Below are 15,817 nucleotides of genomic sequence, written 5' to 3'. Positions count from 1 at the left end.
TCTCCAGGCTGAACAACCCCAGTTCCTCAGCCGCTCCTCATCAGCCTTGTGCTCCAGACCCTTCCCCAGCTCCGTTGCCCTTCTCTGGACACGCTCCAGCCCCTCAATCCTCTTGATCTAAACCTGCATTTCTAATGTAAACCTCGTGGTGGACCTTAAGCTGTGTTTGATGAAAGATGGCAGTAGAATTAATCACCTCATTCCTGGCAAAACGTGTTCTGGGGGGGGATCTTGAGAGGGAGATGGCAGCTAAACACAGTAGGAAATGTGTAGGAATTGAGCACCCACAGAGGTGCTGTTTGTGCCTTTTAAAACCCTAAATTCCTTGTGTGTAAAACCAGGAAGATGATTTGGTGACTTTCTGTTTCATTCTGTCAACTGACGTGTATTTTTAAGATAGGAGTATCGGAGCTGTGTCTGAAGCCGTGTGGATTTACAGGAGTTTCTGCGCAGGTTCTTGTATCCTTTCTGGATCTGGTTCTGTTTACAGCCATGTCGTTCTTTCAGTGTCGTTTCTCTGCCCAGCAGCAGCAGCAGCAGCAGCAGAGCTGCCTACAAGATCTGCAGGCAGCATCCCTGCCTGCTGTCGAGCTGCAGCACTGTTCATTAGGTAGTATAGAAAATCAATTTTTGTCTTCTAATTATTATTAAAACAGATGTCTTTATGATAACGCAGCTATCCACCTCAGATTTAGAAGCAGCTTTAAAGGTTTCCAAGTAACTTGCTCTTAGTAACTTGTAATTAGTTACGGCTGATTTTTCCCCGTCCTTAAAAGCAGCTCGGCCTCACTCGGTTATGACAAACTCTTGTCCGGGTAGAAACAATAAATAGTTCGATAGCTTCAGAACCACTTCAGATCAATATTCACGCGTCAGATGTTTGAAAGCTTCGGAATGAAACATGAAACAAACGCAAAAGTTTTGTGTAAGAAGGAGGCAGAACAAACTGGGAAAACCACGTGTCTGAGCGGCTGAACAAGCTGCGTTTTGTTCTCTTCTGCTTACTTAAAGGAGATATCCTTACGCTACGCCTGGCATTCGTACCCTTTCTGCTGCCTTCCAGTGCCACGGAATAGTCGGGCAGGCTCCTCTGCATCCCGTGATTAAAGCTGAGTGCAGAAAGCTGCAGTGCGAGGTGGGTGTCCAGGAACAGAGCGTCAGCGTGGCGTTTGCTGAAGACATTATGCGTCTGTGTTCTTCAAGGCAGCACGTAAATGAACAGGCAGATCCCTGTGGGGAAACTTAGGGCTTCTCAAAATCCTGATGCTGAGATCCTTTTGCTCGGTGCATTATTGCAGCTGATGCCACAAACATAATTGCAGATGGCCTACGAAGGAGAATACGGCTTTTCCAATTAGTATTTTCGGCCTTTAAAAAGGCTGTTAACTAGAGATCCGGGCAGCGTAAAAGCAGTAATTTTGACTGCACCCCCTGCTACCCGTGCTTTTAAAGCTGGGCTGCTATTTACTTTTTAAATTGCCTTTTTTTTTCCTTAGCTTCTGAAAGAAAGTTGCATACCAAGAATGTGATAAATGCAGGATGCGTAAAGTTCTGTTGAATATGCTAGGTAAATGCACTGGAAAAGAGAAAATCCTCAGGCTGTCTGCAGTCACTGCTGCAGGTAACAAAAGAGATAAAGTATTCAGCCGAGTGCGTGGCAGTTTTTTTAACACGCAAATAGCTCTTTAAGGGGTAAAAATCCATTTCCACTTTCACTGGTGCAGCTGTAGGATAGATCTGTATGATGCATTGTGGAAAAGGCCCAAAGGGTTTCTCTCAGGACGTTGTTTGTCAGTCTCTACCTAGTTAGGTGCTGTAAATCCAGTTGCACCCAAAAAATTCAGGCTATAGAAGAATAAATAAGTTAAAGCAGGGAGTGTAGCAATTTATACAACCCCAACATTGAGAGGCTTGACTTTGTAATGACGGAGCGCTTCGTTACTGGGCCTGATTCAGTGTTCCGGCAGCACCTGACCAGAACTAACCAAAGTCAAGTATTTCCCCCTTTGGCCAAAAAGATTTTTAAACTTGCCCTCAACCAACTCAACAATAATAAAACGTAGAAAAAACCCTCTTGTAACATCATACAGTCATATCCGTTTGTTCCGAGTGCGTCAGTCTGTTCCAAAATACTTCTGTCCAAAGTGTGTTGGTGCGACAGGATGAACTTCTGTGGTTAAAATTGTGATCTCCGGGAACTCCTGGATGATAGATTTGGCACCTTTTGAGAGAGGGCAAAGGCAATAATGACTACAGCACTGCCGCTGTGTTTCAGCACCACATGTTAAATCACGATTAGCAGAGTTCCGTAGGTAAGTCAGGCTCTGTTCTTCCATCTCCGCTTCATGGTTCTGCCTTAGCTGCCTGTCTATGAGGAAAAACTTCCTGAACTTAGTGGGTTGCCTTTTTGGGCTTTCTTATTTGGGTTTTTCTTTTCTTTACCATACACGTACAGTCCCCATCTAATCACCAGAGTGGCTACAGGCTGCCAGGAATAACTCTCTGCGATTCAGCTGACTTTTTGGATCGTGGTTTCTGCCATGGCCCATTTTTAAGACAACGCACAAGATCCACTTTCCTACTTCACAGAAACAGCTGTTCCCTTGGTGGATCCCTTTTACAAGTTAAGATCTTTGGCATGCAGACAGGACTGCTCGGTAGCTTCATTCACCTCGCGCTCCTCGCAGCACTGGTACTCTTTTGCTGGCAGAGCAGCTCAGCACCATCCGTGGGCTGCTACAGTCCAGAGCAGCAGCAGCAGCCCTGGCACTGCTCTGTGAGCCACTGAAGCATTCCGTGTACCTGGCAGCACTGCACATTCCTGCTTTTAGGAATGCTTTACCATTTACCAGGAATGTTTTGCCATTGGGTGTAACAGGCCTTCTCCCTTCTGCTAGCCCACTCCACTGCCCGCACCAAACATGTCACCCTTCGCTCTCAGTTCCACGGTTCCGCCAAAAAACCCCTCTCTCTTCTGAGCTAAGCAACGCGGCTATCGTTATTTGCAAAGGAACAGCTCTTCACCGCTGTCTGAAGCGCGTGACTGATTAACTCTTCCCCGTTAAACGTACCTGTGCCCGCTCGTCTGGCCCCCTCAACTTACCATGCGGTGTGGAGAAAAGGCTTAGCAGGATAATGACACTTGGTTGTACGCCGTGTTCTACAAGAACTTTGACAGCCTCGATGACAGTATTGCCAGTACCTAAAAGGGGAAAAAGTGAGATTTGTGTTTTTTTCCCCCTGGTTGAAGAACTTGTCCTAGGCCAGCCGAGAATATCCCTGTTAACAGCGGTGTGCGACTGACTGGTGATGCTGTCCTTTCCCACTGGAAAACTATCACCTCCGCATGTATTAATTGTCGAAAACTTTGGTCTCCTGATGAAGGAACTTCATCTCTGCTCCAAAACAGCCAACTCTGCCAGGGTTTGAGCACTGAAGTTGGTGGATTTTGTTAAAGCCCTGAGGCGAGAGAGCTCACCTAAAATAGTAAAATGGCCATTAAGAGCTCCATGTGTAGAACCAGAATTAAATCTTAGACTGGAAAAGTTGCTTCGTCCTGACAAACTCCTTACCACGCTTACCAGATATTTTTTTTTGGTAGTATTAGCTGTATTTAGTTTTAAAGTAATTTATTTCTAGGATTATAATATTAATCCAAAAATATCTTTTAATAGCATGAGAAAAGTACTGTTTGAGTCTCTTCTCATGGCAAAATGAAAAAAATTAAATTTATATCAAGTCTCAGTGCTTCAGCCTTTCTCACAAACGCAGGCATGCCCAGAGGAGTTGCTCTGCATTCCAGCTGGTGCAGGCTGACTAATACGTATTGTGGCACAGCCTGATAAATTCCCTACTGTGTCACCTAAACCAAGCAAAAAACCGAATCAAAGCCCCTGAAATTTGGAAATTTTCCTTTAAATTCAGCGCACTCCCCGTTCAGATGAGTGGAACTGTACGTAAGGGTGAAAGACACTTACTTAGTATGGGGTACATAAGAAGAACTTTTCTCCTGTAAATGTCTGGTGGAAACTTAGCATAGTACACTTTCGCCCTTTGAGTCTCCTCGTCGCTCTGTATCAGGATTTTTCCTATGCGGATTGATCTGCAGCAGTCTCGTAAGCCTTGTTCCATTGCCTCGCCTCAAAATGAGCAGCAAAAAAACCAACAACAAATGGTTACACGCTAAGAAACGGCACAGTTGCAGGATGCTACAATTAAATGGACAGCCCCAGTACTCTATTGGTGAAGAGTTCTAAAAAGGACATTTATTTTTTTTTTCTCGGTTCTAAGTGTTAAAAACACTTGAAGCTATTTTCCTTTTTTCTCTGTTTAGACAGACAAACGAGTCGACTTGGTGTTACTTGGCTCCTGGGTGTTAGTGTTGCCACACACCAGTGCTAAGCTCTCAAAGGCGAGAGCTGGAAACGTCAAAGCAAACGTCTGGGGTTTGGAGGACGTCTCTGAGCTCTGCCCAGAGACACCACGGTGCAAAATGCCGTGCAGGAAGCTGTGGAGCCGCTGGATTTTACGTCACAGATACAAAGGTTTCCGCCACATTGGGCAAAAGAACAGCGACTCTACCGGCCCGGAGCACGGTTTATCTGTCTCGGAGCAGTAGCTGTTGGCGGCGAACAAGGAAGGACAGCTGGCCTGGCCTCTCACAGTTAACAGTTGCTAGAGAAGAGGCCAGATGAAATCTGCTGCAGCCATTTGTCTCCTAAAAAGTTCACGAAACACATTACTTGACACGCTGTGATGAAGGATACCTAAGAAAGAACAACTGGCAGGTTTGGGTAAGGCTTTGCTGTAGAGAAGCGTTGCTGCACATTTTTGAAAGGAAGGTGCTTACAGGTTTCCAAAACGTTTAATTCGTGCTCATTCAACAACCAGAAACTGCCTACCGCTTCTCATTATGCTGACTCCGCAGTTTCCCTTTTCAAACCTGACTCCTTCATACTTGTGTCCTGTTGGAGTGGTCACGAACAAGCGCAAGCCTGCCTGCAAAAGAGACGGTAGGGATATCGCGTTTTGCAATAAAGCAGGGCCCTACAAAAGACTCAGTAAAAGGCTGAGCTCATCTGGGGATGGGGGATAGCATGGCCTTTACTGGAGCAAACGCGGTGTGTCTCTGTCATGCTGACAGCAATGCCAAGCTAAATAATGTGGAGTAATGTAGGTAAGAGGCCTCGCTAACAAATAATTTCAAGAAGATACTGTAACATTATGAAAAGTAGGCTTTGTTGAGTTAACCAGATACTTTCCTTAATGGCATGGTTTAAAGTAGTAGTGCTGAGAGCATAAACCTTCCGTTAGTAATACATCTGATCTTGTCTTTCACGATATTTTGATCGAGAAAGAGGAACGATGTGAGTCAATATGACAACTATTAATTGGACTGAAAACTAACTGGTAGATCTCCAAGTGTAATTGTAAGCAGAAGCGTCACTGAGCAAGGCACGGCTCCCTTCCCATCAGTTCCTGACCTCACACCGCTTAATGTGTGATCGGTGACCTACGAGAAAATATAAAATCATTACTGGTGACCTGCAGGTGCATGGAAGTTAGGGGCAGGTTGCTGATACCAAACCTAATCTGGATCACTTAATGAGCTGAGCTTAAGTAAACAACATGTTTTTCAATGCCACCAGATGTAAAGTCATCAGCCTAAGAATAGAGCGGCAGCTGGACTACGGGGCGGGTGACAAAGTCATAGAAAACAGTGATTCAGAAGAGGAATAATCAGCTGAACATGAGCTCCTAATGAGATGCTCTGCCAAGAGGAGCTAATGCTTCCATGGAACCATAAAGGGAGACACCGAGGAAGACAAGGGAGGTTTTATTACCTCTGTTGTGGGCTCCAGGAAGACTTCCCCAAGGGCTGGCAAACACACCTTCATGAGAAAGCACCCAAGGAACACAGTTAATTAAGAAATAAAAGGTTAAGGGACATTTTAAATGTAGTCTCTGGGAAGGCACGTGGCAGATTTAACACTAAAGGGTTCTTTATCTGGAAAAGTGGTGTTTGGACATCAAAATAGGTTGCTGTATATTTTTAGCAGTGGGGAAAGCTGTCCACTGAAACAGTCCACCCACAATATGCCGACTATGGCAGAGTGCCTGTCACTGAAGAATCTCTGGAAATACTTAACGAGATTTTTTTTTTTCTTCCAAAGGAAACACTCTAGTTTGAACAAGAATTAATTCAGAGGAATCCGGCAGCCTTCATTAGGCTGGAATTGGGAGCAGGTTATTAGAACAGCTCCTACTAGATTTCTTCTGAATAAATAGAGAAACACTCTGACTGCAGGCAGGGGCGATGGGCAGAGGTGAAGCAGGCAGGTGCAGGCAGCCTCAGCTGCAATACGTGCGTGCTCTCAGTTCGGTGAAAAGGCCGTTTTGAGTCATCTCTCCTCCCTTTTCAGGTTTAGGCCATACCCACAACAGCTTTCCAACACCTTTTTTCTCCCACGTAACATTATCAGTGTGAGCCGTAGCTGCCCTGAGCGGCACAAGTGGCAGGGCAGTCAGCATTTGCAAAAAGACAGCTACCAAACCATGCCTCTAACAGTTTTATTGCCACGCCTTTTGCTTTAACTCCGTGCTGTAAGAGCAGTATTCGCCACTGGGAAACTTAAGCATGTTACCAGGCGAGAGCACTACCAAAAAACGTCAGCTTTATTGCTGTCCCTTGGCATTTTGAAAGTATTGGGTGCCCACTGGGTTTTAGTTATTGTTTAGGGGAAGCAAGGACCATGGGCAGGCTTTATCTTTTCTTTCATTCGTGTTGAACCAGAAGTAGTAGCAGCTGAACCAAAAAAACCAGAATGGAGGGTTTTTTAAGTGTCAAAGTCCTTACGAGCAAAATGGAGGAAAGAGAAAGTGGGAAATACAGGATGGGGTTGGAGGGAAGAGAGATCTTTGAAAGACATTTTCTTATTCACTGTTGATGCTCACCCTCTTATTTACATCCAAACACAGTTTTGATGGTCACTCACCAAACCTTGTCTTCGGGCGTGATTTCTGACATCTCATGTGCAGCTTGAGCGTGTGTCAGTGACTTTGGGTGCTGCCATCCGGTTCATGGCAGGGCTAGCAGGGGGGACCCGGAGTGGGTTTCTGCCTATTCTTTTTTGCAGCTGTTTCAACAGCACATGCTAATTCCTCGCTCAATGTTTTGCTCTTTCTGGGAATTTAAAAATAACTTGCCTAATGAAGCAGTGCTGAGCAGCTCATATGTCCAGACAGATAGGAGTGAAATGCTTCAGTTCAGAAAGCAAAGCCGTCTGCGGTGGCAGTGCCTTTGAACAAGTCCCCCAAGGCCCTTTTTCAAATAATCCCAGGACTGGCTGAAATTAATGCAGGAAGAAATTCAGAGAAGGGGGGGAGAATCACGTCAAAGGGCCTGGGACTTGGGAAGACATGTCTGGGTGAGCTGTAATCAGTCCCATCCTATGACATCCCTTTAGCCGTTTAATTACTCCATTACGGGCAGGGTTTGATGTATGTGTTCTATAGCAGGGACATCCAGAACATGAAAGAAAAATGTGGCGCTTACTGAATGCTTTACAAAGATCAATGAAGCTCCTTGTCCCTTGTTAGAGCAACGAGAAGCTGAGCACAGAGCGACAAAACTGCCTGTTCAAGGGCAGCCACCAAAGCACAAGCAGAGATACTTACAGGCTATGGCAGTTTTCAGTTTCTCCCTCAGAACCACCTTGCTTTGTTACTTATCTTTGGTTTTCTGTCCTCCGTGCCCAGAGACCACCATCCCCATTTAAGTTTAGCCCACAATGAGCACATCTGCCCCAAGAGGACAGGATGCGAAGGGTGAACATCCGTGTATTTCCAAGAGTAGCTGCAAGAGTGATTACAAGAAGAAGCTGGGCATGATATTCTGGGAAGCAAAATTGCTAAGGAAAGGTAGGCATGGGGTCAGGGAGATACTTGGCTTCGTACTTTGGGCAAGACTGGAGTCAGAAACCCTTCCCCTGCCCACTTCTATCCGCCTTAGCCTCTTGGATTGATTTGCAACATTATTGTTTTCTTGTTCTTTAGAATTAAATCATTTATGGTGCAAGGCCTTGAGGTTTCAGACTTACTTCTGCGGGTGCCATAATGCTTATCAGAGAGTAAATGTTACCCTTTCTAATATATCATTGATAAAATCCTTTTTTCCCCCAGCTAAATGAATGATTATTACATTCTTCAAATCAATTCTCATTTTTCTTTAATTGCTTCTGATGCCCTTGGCACTGTTGAGTGGCGGGGTCCGCACTCCAGCCTAGGAGGCTACCGGGGTAACTCAGCAATCTCCTCTCCTGCACGAGAGGAGATTATTGATCCTAAAAGGCTGGCAGTTTTATTTGGGGCAGAGAGGATGAGGAAAGCATCTGTCAGAAGAATTTGCCAGGCAGAGACTCATGCTACTACCTACGTTAACCCTACAAAGAATGTAAGATCTGTATCATATGCAGCATGTCCATATGTTTTTATGGAGTTGTCCTTAGGAGATGCCAGCTCGAGAGTGCAATTCATCATTCCCTGGAATCTTGCATCAGATACGCTGTACTGTAAAAGGATGAAATGAAGCCGAAACAGAAGGCTCATGTGTTACTTTGGCTCTGTGCTTGTGTCAGGGAAACAGAGGACTTCCACCACTGGGATGCAACTGCTAAAAACCAGGAGCTTCTCTCCGTCTGCACAGAAGAATGAATTTCATCACCATCCTTCATCCTTCAACCAAGAACGTGGCCTGTGCGATGTCCAGAACAGTCCAGGCAACAGCACATTCCCTTTTTTGAACTGAAATCTTAACCCAGTTCATAACCATAGCCCTAAAGTTAAACTGGTGATCGCTCCTTGCTCAACAACACAGCAGCTGTTCTCCGTAACCAACATGAGCCTCCATCTCAGCATGTTTCCTGTAGGTCAGCAGACCTTACAGACTTGGCAATAATTGAGAGATTTGTACCTTTCTGTTCTCAAATCCTAACCCTAACTTCAAGCAACCTTGACCAAAGCTGTACAGCGACTGTCTCACTTGCACCGGGAGCTCCCTGAGCCTTTCAGATTCGATAATAAAACTTATTCTTCAACTCTGGATTTCAATAATGCTGGCATCGTAACCCCAACTGAGACTGGAATTTGCTACCCTCCAAGAGAGAAACTCTCCTCCACGCCACCCCCAAAAACCCCTGAGGGTATTAAGCCTGTTCATAGAAAGGGTCTGTGATAGCGCAGCCCCTCCCCATTGCATCAGGGCGCATTGCGGAGGGGTCATGCAAAGCACCCACCGTCAAAGAGAGCCAGGGCCAAACCCCGTGTGTGCCTCAAGGGCAGGACCCACCTTGTAGGCAGGGGCAGACCACGTCCTTGAGGGACTCGGGTCGATGCTAAATCTCTGACGCAGCTCCGGGCGCTGCCGGACAGACTCCTCTCGCTGAACACCGTGACAGGGGCTCATTTCAAAAAGAAAGATCTTAAAGAGTCCCCATAGCCAATGACAGCATTTTGCAGCATTATCCAATGGGAGATGAAGGAGGGATAAATTCCTTAAAAATAATCCTCACGGTGTTAAATAATGTGATTAAGCAGGCTGCCTAATTCTCCTCCTTGGTAGTAAAGTGTCCTGTTTATCACCAGTTTCAGCTCTGCCCCCCTCACTGCCCTGTCCTGTGCCACCCCTCTGCTGCAGCTCGGGGCTGCCTTGGCATACCACCGCTTTAGCAGCTGCCTGCCATAAAAATGTGCCCTTATCTCTCAGCCTGCGGTTTATGCTCAGTCTCTTTATTTTCCTTCGCGTAATCATCAGACATTTCTGCGTTTCGTCGTGATAAATACCAGACTGTTGAATCTCTGGGGCTGCCAAGAAATGCATCTCGGCATAGCACAAATAGAGCTGCTATTTTTTTTTATTCCTTCCTTTAGTTTAACATTTATTCCTGCTATTGTTGTCCTTAGAAGGATAAATAGGGCTGCATCTTGCTAGCAAGTTGCTCCAAATACATTAGATGAAAGAATAAATAACATGATGTATCGAAGGCTATGAAGACTAAATATATTATATTGAGATAGTCAAGCAAAGGATGTGATATTGTGCTATTCATTATACAGGTGCACCAGTGCTCACTACCGGATAAAATTAGATTGACTCATCTGTAGGTCATGTACCTCATCCTGCTCAGAATTGGCAGAGATTTTCTTCAATGCATGGGTAGTGCATTGAAACAGGAGCATGGCAGTCACAGCCCTGCACTCCAAATAAAGGTTTCCCTGATCACACTGTATTGCACAGTGTAAGGCACGAAGGATCCTGGTCATCACGGCTTTGGTACCGCATCTGAAGACATCTTTTCCATTTCCACTTTTTAAATGCCATAGGTTTCTCTTTCCCCTCCTCTCAAAGAAGATAGAAGACGTGCAACGTGCAAAAAGATAAGAAACACATGGCGTCTGATAGACAGGTTGGTATGTCAAGCATTACTCAGGTTATTTGCTCTAGATCATCATCTGAAGGTACATTCAGTGATGCAGAGTGACTCTCTGAAGTGGTGATACTTTGATAGGCAAAACCAACTCGCACAAACGATCGCTGTTTGCTGCCGCAGTGACTCGTGCTGCATTTCAGGCAGCAGGACAGACCGAGCACTCAGACTGGCTCTGTTTCCTATTTTCCTTGGTACCCACATCCCCACATTGCCAGCTTACAGCCACCGTCCTTGAGACGCTTCTGCCACACAACCTAGCTATACGATGTCTTGCGCTCCAGAGAACGCATCCCTTAAGTACTTTTCTCTTTGCAAGTGGATTTGCTGTCTGAAGCTGCCTTTATAGCCACCCACCCCTATTGTTATTTCCATTAAAAGGCTGGAAGCCTAATCTTGCATAATCATGCAGTCTAGAAGATCTCTAAATGAATTCTGGTGGTAAAGAAAAAAAAGGTGCAGGTGTAGACAAGAAGAGGTAGAAGTGTCTCATGCTTTGTGCGACAAACAGATGCAAGATGCAAAATTCCACGGAAACTCACTTGTGTTTCTTTAAGTCCTTCTGTCCCCCAGAGACAGGGATCAATAAGAGCCTGCGATGGCATTTTGGCTGCCTGGGTCATCTCCCTAGGCGGCTCATCTGCAGGAACGGCTCTTGAATGGGTACCCTCTAGGTATGGTCTTTCTCCAGCTGACAGTTGCTTCCCTTTCTGCATCTTAAGATGGCTCAATATATAAACTTTGAAAGAAAAATCCGGTCAGGGCTTGTGATACCTTGTGGTATCACACAAAAAGACAGAAAGACTTCAATTTTAGCACTGTTCAGCTTTTAGCAGCCGGAGGGCAGACCCAAGAGTGCCACTCGGTGACTCAGACTTGGCCTTTCCAAGGTGGCCTGCGGCGTTGGTAAAAGCTAAAGCTGGCACTCCGAGGGCTGCCTGAGCCGCTTGCAGGGCGGCAGCGCACGGCTCTTCCTCTGAACTGGGCTCACCGCGGGGCGGGAAGCCCAACGGCAAAGGCAAAGCACCAACGAAGAGCTGGATTTAAGCTTTTCTTGCAAACATGCGGGGTTCCCCTCAAGAAGACCATTACAGCCTAGAGGAGCAGAAGCTTCCTCTTTCCCGCCAGTATTTACGAGATTAGTTCTTACCCAGTGTCCAATCTCCCATTCTTGAGCCATTTCCAGGTGTCGTGTTCAGCCGCTGCGCTGAATGTTGCTGCAGCTAATTATGGTCACTGCAGCTAATTGTGGGCTGACCGTGAAGCCCTGCCATCCTGTCCCAGCAGGACCAGTTGGCCAGAGCACACCACGATCATTTCTGTGAGGCAGCACGTGAAGCCGTGGCAGGCTGTGCTCCCCACCTCAGGCTCTTTGCACAGCCAGAGCCATATTTTCCTCTGTCCATAAGCAGCAGCTATGGGTACCATACATCTTCTTTGCTTGTTTGTTGACTGCTGCCAGCAAAAAGGCATCGCTGGTGCTGTATGAGGATTCCATATGGCACAAAAACCATGTCCTTAAACACAGAGGTGGATGCAGAGCAGATTAGAGAGGCTTAGGAGAGCAGCGTTACAGTGTCATGGACACCGATCCTCTCATACAGCTCCCAGTGGGACGCCTCTAGAGGAGGAGTGAAACAAAATAAAGCAGAAAAGGCATTTTAAGGGATGCTGCAGAATAAAACGGCTTTTGCGTGGCTTGGATTAGTCGCCCCGAACAGCCAGGAGCCCAACTAGAAGATGCAAGAGGAGGCTGGAAGTGCACGGGGACTGGGCAAGAGGCTGAGCCGAGATGGGAGCCAACGCGGGGAGGTGTGGGGAGCCCCGGGGGTGCGCAGATGGTGGGCAGGGATGGGTGGGACCGACATCCCGGTCCTCCCACAGCTGGGAGCAGCGCCGTGAAAAACAAAAATTCACCAGTACTGACAAGAAGGGCAAGTGGACAAGGCGATCTCGTATGGCAAGGAGTGAGGCCGAGGTGGGAAGTGATGAAAACCTTGAGGTAGTGATAGGCAGGTGGAGATGAAGATCGAAAGGGCAGAGGGCGAATGGTTGGCTCAAGGCAATTTCTGAATTTTGGGGTCAATCAGCAGAGGGATCACTTTTTCAGACACAGAGAAGGGCCAGTGTCGCACCGTGAGGGATCAGGGCTCTTTATGCTCTCCACGAGATAGCTCCCCTAGCACAGTAAGGCCCTCAACGCCAGGGCGAAGCACATAGCCCTTGTCTGTACTAGCATGTTCCCAAGCTCAGCAAAATAAAGAGATAAGCAGCGCAGCCAACAAAGTTCGTGACCCACGCAGAAGCTTGACGCTTAATAACTACCATAGCTGTAGCACGCCTAATAGAAGACTGCCGTTGTCTCGTGCCCCACGTTGGGTGCCAAAAAGGGCTGTGGTGGGTTGACCTTGGCTGGACACCAGGTGCTCACCAAGCCGCTCCATCACCTCCCTCCTCAGCAGGACAGGGTTGGGGGGGGGTGGTGGAAATAAGATGGAAAAAACCCACCTCGTGGGTCAAGATAAAGACAGTTTGATGAAGCACAAGCAAAGGCCGTGCACGGAAGCGAAGGAAAACAGAAGATTTATTCTCCACTTCCCATCAGCAGGCCATGTCCAGCCACTTCCTGGGAAGAAGGGCTTCAGTACACGTAGCAGTTGCTTCAGAAGACAAACGTCGTAATAACAAATGCCCCCCCCCCCTTCTTTTAGCCTTTATTGCTGAGCAGACGTCATACGGTATGGAATACCGCTTTGGTCAGTTCGGGTCAGCTGTCCTGGCTGTGTCCCCTCCCAAGATCTTGCCCACCCCCAGCTTACTGGGTGAGGGGGGGAATGTTGGAGAGACAGCCTCGACGCTGTGGAGCACTGCTCAGCAGTAGCCAAAACCCTGGCGTGTTATCAACACCCTGCTAGCTACCGATACGCAGCACAGCACCGTGAGGGCTGCTATAGGGAACCATTCCCCCCGTCCCAGCCAGACCCCGTACACATACGCTGTTCCTTCTCCCTTGGAAGAAACCAGAAAGATGCTTTGCAGAGACAGAAGTCCAGGCAGAAGGAGGGGAGTGCTTGAGAAATAAGTTTTTAGGTGGTAAGAAAGTGGTGAGAATTGGGGATGGGGGGGAATTCAATGACATGGGAAAAATGAAATCCTGCATCTTGAAAGATAATGAAACCAGAAACGGAGAGGAAGAATCTGACCATCCCAGTTACTTCTTTACACCCAGGACCCGGCACCATAGGGACGTAACAACTCTTACTGTTTTGGGAGACGTGGTGAGGAGTACCACCAAACACTTTCTCGCCTTGCTACGATTCAGGCTCGTTGCTTTTTCTTAATTTCCTCCAACCCTTCTGAGTCTCAGCTCCTTCTCTCACATTTGCATGTGTTTATCTCTTCCAAACACTTGTAGATAGCTACCACGTCTTCCCTCGCATCGCTGACGATGTAACTTTAACTAGGGACAGTAAAATAACAAAAAACCGGAGGAAATGAAAAGGCAAAGAAACGACGAGGGCGTCTTGCTGCCTTTTGCAGTAAAGCACAGTGACTCCTGTACTTCGGAGCGGTATCACTATCGTCTATTTATATCATACACACTTTCCAGGCATGCAATAAAATAAACGTCCTCACAAATAATTCAGATAAGGTTGTAGACCCGTCTGCCTTCTGAGCACGTGTTAGCTTGTGAGCTTCAGAGCATCGTAAGACATCAGCGGCGTAGGAAACGCAGAGCAAGGAGTCAGTCCCACAGCAAGGCGGGCCCCGTCCATCCCCTAACGTCAGCGGCAGGCCTACCTCTGTCCCCGTACCGGGACGGAGAAAGCTCTCCAGCGACAGCAAACGCTACTGGAGAAACAGAAAACCAGCCGCTTGTTTGCATTAACCTCGTTGGAGCTCGGTGTCTTTGGAATCCTCCCCCCTCCCAGTTAGATGAAATTTATCACAGAGTTCAAAAATTATGGAAATGGCCCGAAGGACAGGCTGGCAATGCAATTGCAGAAGCTCGCTTTCCTTAGGAAATCAGCTTAAACCCCCTGATGATTGGAGAAGCGGCCTCACAGCCCCTTCTTTGGTGGCCATTTACATTTCAAGGTCCCTGTCTCCACTGAGCGAGAGAGAGGACGTCTGAATCTTTCCCGTCTCATAATTAAAGCTTATGAGCTGGAGCCTCATTTTTAAGGTGCCCCTTTCTATTGATATTTAATGCCACTTCAGAGGTTAAAACTAATAATATTCGATTTTAATCAACTCAGATTTGGTCGTGGATGCTACTTTCAGCTAGAGGAATCGAGTTAACTGCCTCTTATTTCCTATTTATATTTTAACTGCGTTGTGCGAGAATAATGTAGCATCTTGGTGCACACAGAATTAGTCATTTACTTCATGTAGAAATCTTCAGCATGTAGTAATCTCACCCATATTCAGCCAAGCAGGTAAGCACATACTGAAGTCTACAATTAAAATCCTTAATTAAACCCTTAAATTAAGCACATACTTAAATGCTTTGCTAAAGAGGGATATAATCTCCAGCACGCTTAAGATAAAGTGTGTGTTTAAGTGCTTTATTGAACCAGTGCTTTCGCTGCAACACAAAGAATATTTGCGAAGCAAAAGCAGCTATAGGTGTAATCCCACAAAAAACCCAGCAATTTGACAGGGGAAGCCGCTGAGCATTTATCAACATAAACCACGCGTCGCCCCTTCTGACAGTCCGTACCTGGAATTTTCTGACGTGTAAAAAACCACGCGGATGTGGCGTTGCCAGGCCAGCGGAACGCGGTTGGCTGTGCCGGGACCGCGGCAGCGTTCACGGCTCGGCTGCGGGCTGGGGAAAGGACGGTCCCAGCTTGGATGCCTGCCTGGGTTTTGCACGGCTTGCCGGGCTGGGGAGGTGGCGCTTACATCCGAAATTTGGGGCAGGTTTGGTCTCCGTGTTGGCTCCGGGGGAGCCAGAAAGAAGACCTCCTCTACTCCACCGAGCGCTGGGGTGGGAAGGCGGATTTACGGGGCAGGAGAAGAGACAGGCTTTGGAGACGGCTTCGGGGCCAGGGCTGGGTCGGGGGTCTGGGAGGGACGGCTTGGGCCTTCTGCCGAGGTTCTGAACGGGACGCGCTGAAGAGTTTCACTGCGTTCCCCGAAAGGCCCGGGGAGAAGGGGAGGGTGGACTTTGGTATGAAATGGCTCTTGTTTCAGGGCGGGGATCTGTCAGCTGGCTGCTGTTAGAGCTGAGTTAGGTTGGGTTTACAGCTGAGCTTTAATAAGCTCAAGGTTGAGTATCTTTGGCTGGTAATTGGGGCCAGGGTGAGACCTGATGTCCTGAGTGCACC

General features: G+C 47.2%; 1 protein-coding gene across 1 annotated transcript; it reads right to left on the bottom strand.

Moving 5' to 3' along the window:
- Positions 1-1,827: 1,827 nt before the first annotated feature.
- Positions 1,828-11,107, bottom strand: LOC140658695 (uracil phosphoribosyltransferase homolog). Its single transcript, XM_072877382.1, has 6 exons — positions 11,027-11,107; positions 9,347-9,439; positions 4,902-4,998; positions 3,978-4,139; positions 3,104-3,202; positions 1,828-2,221 (listed from the first exon to the last, which is right to left on the bottom strand). The coding sequence occupies exons 1-6, from the start codon at positions 11,105-11,107 to the stop codon at positions 2,115-2,117; spliced, it is 639 nt and encodes a 212-aa protein (XP_072733483.1). The 3' UTR covers positions 1,828-2,114.
- Between the last annotated feature and the right edge of the window lie 4,710 nt (positions 11,108-15,817).

Source organism: Ciconia boyciana, chromosome 12 (assembly GCF_034638445.1).
Source record: "Ciconia boyciana chromosome 12, ASM3463844v1, whole genome shotgun sequence".
NCBI classification, from domain to species: Eukaryota; Metazoa; Chordata; class Aves; order Ciconiiformes; family Ciconiidae; genus Ciconia; species Ciconia boyciana.
The sequence above is the reverse complement of the archived record's forward strand: the minus strand, read 5'-3'. Positions and strand labels throughout refer to the sequence as shown.

What these genes read in the sequence shown, in the direction of transcription:
- LOC140658695 (XM_072877382.1), bottom strand. Translation starts at nt 11,107, where the DNA reads ATGACCCAGGCAGCCAAAATGCCATCGCAGGCTCTTATTGATCCCTGT. An exon ending in AAGGACTTAAAGAAACACAA is followed by an intron (nt 9,440 to 11,026) that starts GTGAGTTTCCGT and finishes CACGGTGTTCAG; the next exon opens with CGAGAGGAGTCTGTCCGGCA. An exon ending in CCTTTTCTCCACACCGCATG is followed by an intron (nt 2,222 to 3,103) that starts GTAAGTTGAGGG and finishes CTCTCTCAAAAG; the next exon opens with GTGCCAAATCTATCATCCAG.